Source organism: Gossypium arboreum, chromosome 8 (genome assembly GCF_025698485.1).
Source record: "Gossypium arboreum isolate Shixiya-1 chromosome 8, ASM2569848v2, whole genome shotgun sequence".
NCBI classification, from domain to species: domain Eukaryota; kingdom Viridiplantae; phylum Streptophyta; class Magnoliopsida; order Malvales; family Malvaceae; genus Gossypium; species Gossypium arboreum.
In genome coordinates this window covers 7529039-7535372 of record NC_069077.1, presented here as the reverse complement: position 1 = coordinate 7535372, position 6334 = coordinate 7529039, and the positions used below count along the sequence as shown (strand labels likewise).

Sequence of the window (6334 nt, the reverse complement as noted above, 5' to 3'; positions counted from 1 at the left end):
TTATATTTATATATTGCATACATAAATATTTATATTTATTCAATATAAAAATATATTGATGTATTTATTTTTAAAATGTGTATGATTAAATCAAAATTAAAGTTTTAACTATACATTTAAACCACAATTAGAATTTCACGTCTACAATTACACATTAAACTGAAATTTATATATAATATTGAGATATATCTCTATCAAAATTTAGGTATATACATATAATTAAATATAGTTTAAATTATTTAAGAGATAATGATAAAGTTTATATATATTAAAATAAAATAAAAATTTTTAGTACAGCAAAAGGTGAGAAAATGACTTTTTGTGGCGTTTTTATGAAAAATGCCGAAAAAAAAAGTAATAATAGCTTTTTTTTATAAAAAATGCCACAAAATTTTTTATACAAAACGGTGCCGTCTTGTTACCCAAAATGCATTAAACTTTTTCGTTCCCCCTTCCCCCCGAAATCCCAAAATTTGACAAGAAATCTTTCTTTTTTTCCCTCCTTTCTTTTCCCAAAATTGGTTCCTCCCCCATCCCCAAAGAAATCCTAAAATTTCACTTGAAATTTCTTCTCTTTTTTTCCCCATATTATTTTTCCCAAACCATTTCTCCCCTACCCCGATTCCCTTTATTTTTTCCCCCAATTTCCTCAAATCGGCAGCCCTCTGCATCTCCGTCGGTAGCCCGCTGCTGTATCTCTGTCGACATCTGCTGTCAGTAGCCCTCTCTCTCTTTGTTTACTATCACTGTTTTTACTAGTAATTGCTAATCTTTCATTTTTATTCTTCCTGTAATAATTTTGAAGGTTTAATTGGGTTAGATCATTGATTAATTGCTGGTGACATTTTTTGTTTGTTATATTGCTCAACAGGTGTTGACTTCTTGTAGAATTTTCCTTGCTTATTTGGTTATTTGATAAAATAGAATTAGGCTTCTTGAATACTTTAGCTAGTATTTTCAGTTGAAATTTTGTTAAATCTTTTTATTTTTTATAATTGTTCTTTATTTTCCAGCTTTTTCTAGATGTTTCTCTGGTTATACATTTATACACACATATATATATATATATATATATATATATATATATAAGCTTTTCCTTTTAATTCTCTGTTTTTTTTTCCTTGCCGTATTTCTTTGCTTTATCTACTTTAGAAAGTCAAATATTTTTCCTTTAGCCCTTTAAGATTTTTGGTTTTAAGCCGAAAAATTACATGAAAAAGATACTAGTAGAAGTTTTATCATGAAGCTTTAGCAATTTAAAGCTTCCTCAACTTGAGTAAATGAAGATCTGTAATAATAATGAGATTTTCTATAAGCACATATCACCTGATTTTGTAATTCTGGGTTTTTGTTCTTTGAATATTGTTAAAATTAACTTTGAAATCTTATATTTTTCTGTTTATTAAAAATATATTTATATTGAAATTGAACTTTTCTGTTGTTTACTAATCACGTTGAACAATATCTCTCCCTCATCTTCTTGATTTTTTCTTCTTAGAGAATCTTGTTGAAGAACAATACTGGACAAACTTCTGTATTGGATTCATTATGAAAATCATTTGTGTCATTTACTACTAATATTTATACATCAACCACATTTTCTTGTGAACATGCAAAATAGAATTTCTATTATTATTATTATTGAATATATTTTTTATGCATGTGTGGAAGTGATTCCTTGTTAATTGTTATTCTATATCCAAAATGTCGGTCCTATCAATTCTCTTGCATTCTGCATCCTAGTTAAGTTCATCTGATAAATGCTACAGACAACTGATTTTTTTCATCTTTGAACCACTCTCTGTTTAGGAGGAAAAAAAATGCTGTAACAGATTGAGCCATGTTCAATCTTGTTTCACGCTAAGCGCTTATATCCGACATATATTTGGACCATGATTTTGAACCAACCAATATGCCAAGAACTGATGAGTCAATAAACTTCGAAATTCCTTTTCTGTATAATCTTTGATCATTATAATCAGCCTGTCGATTTATTCCTTGCCTATAGAATGATGCAATTGCAGGATGCTCTCGAATTTGATTCCCATTAGCTTGTTGCTCTATGCAAGCATTACAGTTGCAAAGGAATAATTGAATTATATTCTTTATACTTCCAAATTAACACCCTAAACCATTATGTTATTTAGACTCTTTATTGTTCCTAAAGTACTTGTATCAGACATATATTTGAAAATAAATACGGGGCATTGTAAACTTTGAAAAAATTGAGAATATCCATGCCGGGCACATACTTATATTTAATGTGCATAGTCCGAGCTCACTTTGTTCCATAAAATAAGTTTAGCTCAGGCATATTTGAGATAAATAATAACAAATTGTTTCAGTGTGCTAAGCTGTATTTATCTAAAAAATAATACTGAGTGGTGTTCAGTTCCGCTGTGCTGTTGGTATTAGGTTTTTTTCTCTTTTCAGTTAAATGTGAACTTTTCCATTGACATGTTTTGGTGTAGGGATGATGCAGGGCGACTTGTACGCACTGAGAGACTAAGAACCAAAGACATCACCCATCGAGTGAAAATGAAGAATTACTGGCAGGTATTATATATTACAGCAAATAATCTATTGAGTTGATTTAAAAAAATTGTATTCCCGAAGATGTAAGTCGGTGATAGTGAAGAACTACTCATTTGCAACAAAGGTTTTAGGCTATATACATACTCCGAACTGGTTTTTTTCCCCTTTTTATGGCTTCCCTTTTCCAATTTCATTGACTCATTGTGCTATTAGTCACTTATTTCCTTGTTTAAAACTCAATCTTTAGGGAGGAGTCTGCCTGGCATTTGCTGATGAGGTACTGTGCTGGCTTTACAGAACAGTCAAAGAGAGTAAAATTCTAATTTCCATTTCCACAAGCACAATCTTGCCCTGATGCAATTACTAATCACGTTGAACAATCGTAGTCATCGACAGACTTATTTTTTAGTGTGTAATTCAGATAGTTCAAATACAGGATCAAAACAAAGAGGATGGTTTATATTTTTACTAACTTTGATTTTGCAGATGAACATCACACATGATAAAGTTCCCCCAAGTTCAGCCTTTGTTTGTAAAGGCAAACCCCCCAACTTGGTAGATTCATAAGTTAAAAAATTGTCCTTTGGTAATTAGATTTAAATAGCTCCCATTTTAGTGTATTGATGAAACTCGCGAGAGGTAGATGCTATTTCTGTTGTGCTTTTCTAGAAGCATTATTGCTACTAATACAAGTTCCAAATATTAAACTTCAATGGTTTCTAAAAGTAGGAGTTACTATTTAAATTGTTAAGAATTTTAATATTTAATTAAACTTAAATTAAAAAAAAAAGATTGTATCTTTTTCTGTGGATCTGCTTTGTCTCCTGAGGAAAAGGTTAGATTAGATGAAACCCATTTTTCTGTTGAGTAGTTATCTTTTTTTAATAATTATATCTTTGACTTGCGTATGTGTTTCATTGTGCTGAAAGGTAAACTCGTATACTGATGATATTTTTGCAAGTACTGAAATTTCTTGTTAAATGATTCTTTTTGGTGTTAAAAGTTTCATGATTGATGAAATTAGTCTTGACAACCATGGGTGTTGTGATGGTCCTAAAACTGGCAGAGTCAGGGTATTGGATAATGTGAGTCTTACTCTTTTGAGCTCAAGTGTGCTAGTTTTTCAAGGTGGTAATGTTACTTTTGCAAATAATTAACTTCTTTCTCTTGCAGGCACCAAAGCTCTTTGATTATTTGGCAGAGGGTTAGTGAAGCACAGGATATAACCACAAAATTAGGTGGACAAGTCATTGGTCACACATGGCTTTTAGAATCAATTGCAGCATGTAAGTTGCAGCCTTTTGTCAACTAAATAAATAATGATGATTGAATTTTTTTAGCTAAAGAATGACCAATAACTTAATAGACTAGTCCTGTTTTAGAAGGTAGAACTTGCTATTTCTCTGTATATCTATATTGTAATAGTCATATGAGCTCTTTTGAGTTTGGCAGCAACTAATTGAACTTGGATGGGGCATTTTCATCATTACATGAGCAAAGTTATTTTTGACTTGTACAATACCATTATAACAGCCATGAACTGGAATTACATGTGATATTAGTAACTTGTACCAGCCTTTAAGGCTTCAGACTTTACTTGAAACAGGAATTACATGTGATCTTGGCAATTTTGCCCGATGGAATTAAGCTAATTTTATGGTTCTATCTTTAATTAATGCAGGACTGAGCAATGCTTCCTTTACAGGTTAGTTTCCTATTTCTTTGTCATGGATGGATGTATTTATTAGAATATGGGACTAAGTAACTTAATACAAAGAAATTTTACATTTGTTTTTCTATGCCTTTTAGATCACCTCTAATTTTAGCATAACAAAAGCCCTCTTTGCTGGGTTTTTTCACCATTGTTGCTGCTATCGCTTTCATTTAGGTGTCAACTTTATTGACAGCAATGTGGGAAATAAGAGCTCGTCAGAAAGGGTGGAGAGAAAAGGTCGCCAAATCTAATGCGCAGACACAAGGTAACCTCCAGTTTGTCTAAACCATCCACCATGGCCTGATAGGAAGAAAATTAGTAGAAAACGTGTTTCTTTCCTTCTTTCTTTTCCACCGTTCAGTGCTCTGCGACATGTTCTGTCAGTTCTGGACTGCGAAACAAAATTTTATAGTCATCATGAATTTCAGAGTTAATATTATAGGCAGTCTAATTTAACATTGTAGTAAACATTATATTTGATAATTTTGGATACGATATATAAGAAAAACGATTAAAATACAACATGATATGAACATTTCAAACAATAATTTGTATGGCGAAAATGGTAAAATTTCCATATTAAGAAGATATGATGGAATTCGTATGGAAAAACGGTAAAATCCATTTATAAACCAATAATTTGTTTGGGAAAATGGTTGAAACAGATGGTCAAGGCATTTAGTTGGCAGTAACATCTTATAAATGTTAACTATCAATAATGGAGGAAAAGATAGAAAGCTCCATGTCTAGTAGTATAATCTTTTATTTTCTTTGACACGTTGAAAATGTAGAAGAATGGGTTGCTTCACACTGCTTGCGGGACTCCAAATTATGTTGCTCTGGAGGTTTTCACTCATGAACTCAGAAAATAATTAGTTGTATTGCTGCAACTCTTCTTTTTTTTTTTCTTTTTGCTTTTTCATTCTGGTATCTGATTTTTATTTTCAGGTGCTCAAAGATAAAGGTTATGATGGTACATCATCTGATATTTGGTCTTGCGGAGTTATTCTCTTTGTTCTCATGGCTGGTTATTTGCCTTTTGATAAGCCAAGCCTTATAGGCTTGTATAAGAAAGTAAGTACCCTCCAGATTTGGTCAGTCTTTTTAGATGAGAACTTCATTAAAATTGTTTGTACGTTGATAAATTTCAGATCTGGGAGGCTTCTTTCAGCTGTCCATCATGGTTTTCATCTGGTGCTAGGAATTTAATTAAGCGTATTCTTGATCCAAACCCTATTACTGTAAGTTTCAAATTCAATTCATCCTATGAAAATTTGTGATTACATGCAATCTTTGATCACAGTATAAGCTTTAGCGTGTGCATTTTGGTTGAAATTCTACATGTTCTCTTTGGCAGCATATAACTATTCTTGAAATTCTACAAGATGAATGGTTCAAGAAAGGGTACAAGCCACCAAAATTTGAGCAAGATGAGGATGTAAATCTTGATGATAATATCTTATATTTTACATGGTTATGATTTAAGTCCTTATTTCATTGATATCTTTATATTTAATCTAATTTTATTATTTATTTTAGTTTTGATTCTAATTTTTTTATTTTAATATTTTTAGTTAAAATTTTAATAAAAATTTAATTTGATAATGAATTTTAATAGAAAATTTTTATATTTATATCATGGATAATATTCTTCTCAATATTTTGATAATGAATTTTAAATTTTATATTTTTCATGACTTTTATAATATTTTATTTTTTAAAATTTCATTACCTTTAGTGGTGTTTTTGGGAAAAGCGCTGTTAAAGGTCACGATCTTTAGCGGCGTTTGTGGGATAAGCGCTGTTAAAGGTTATGACCTTTAGCGGCGTTTGTGGGAAAAGCGCTGCTAAAGGTCATGACCTTTAGCGGCGCTTTTTGAAATAAATGCCACAAACTTTAGTGGCTTCATCTATTGCGGCGCTTGTAAAAACGTTACAAATAGTTTTAGCGGCGCTAAAGACATTAAAAAACGCTGCTAAAAGTCAATTTTGCTGTAGTGGTGATTCGACTGTGTGTCCCCTGCATTTTAGTTCATGCAAAAAAAATGCCCAGTAGTGAACACACGGGCTGAGACATTGCCGTGT

General features: G+C 31.4%; 1 protein-coding gene across 9 annotated transcripts; it reads left to right on the top strand.

Annotated features, from left to right (window-relative positions):
• Positions 1 to 439: 439 nt before the first annotated feature.
• On the top strand, positions 440 to 5765 carry LOC108461134 (CBL-interacting serine/threonine-protein kinase 9-like). 9 transcript variants are annotated; one of them, XM_053031425.1, is made up of 10 exons: positions 442 to 713; positions 2483 to 2556; positions 2783 to 3620; positions 3709 to 3821; positions 4217 to 4240; positions 4424 to 4514; positions 5041 to 5094; positions 5198 to 5323; positions 5401 to 5490; positions 5607 to 5765. In XM_053031425.1, the coding sequence occupies exons 6-10, from the start codon at positions 4500 to 4502 to the stop codon at positions 5727 to 5729; spliced, it is 408 nt and encodes a 135-aa protein (XP_052887385.1). In that variant the 5' UTR covers positions 442 to 713; positions 2483 to 2556; positions 2783 to 3620; positions 3709 to 3821; positions 4217 to 4240; positions 4424 to 4499; the 3' UTR covers positions 5730 to 5765. The 9 variants fall into 9 exon arrangements, 8 of the variants coding, with proteins under 8 accessions (XP_052887385.1, XP_017616341.2, XP_052887383.1 ...); XM_017760852.2 differs by having other exon boundaries at positions 2472 to 2556; positions 2783 to 2846; XM_053031423.1 differs by having other exon boundaries at positions 2472 to 2556.
• Positions 5766 to 6334: the final 569 nt, after the last annotated feature.

Bases quoted from the DNA above. Each gene is read 5' to 3' on its own strand.
- LOC108461134 (XM_053031425.1), top strand. The intron at 5,095-5,197 runs GTTTTCACTCAT...TTTTATTTTCAG, and splicing joins CAAATTATGTTGCTCTGGAG to GTGCTCAAAGATAAAGGTTA. The intron at 5,324-5,400 runs GTAAGTACCCTC...GATAAATTTCAG, and splicing joins TTATAGGCTTGTATAAGAAA to ATCTGGGAGGCTTCTTTCAG.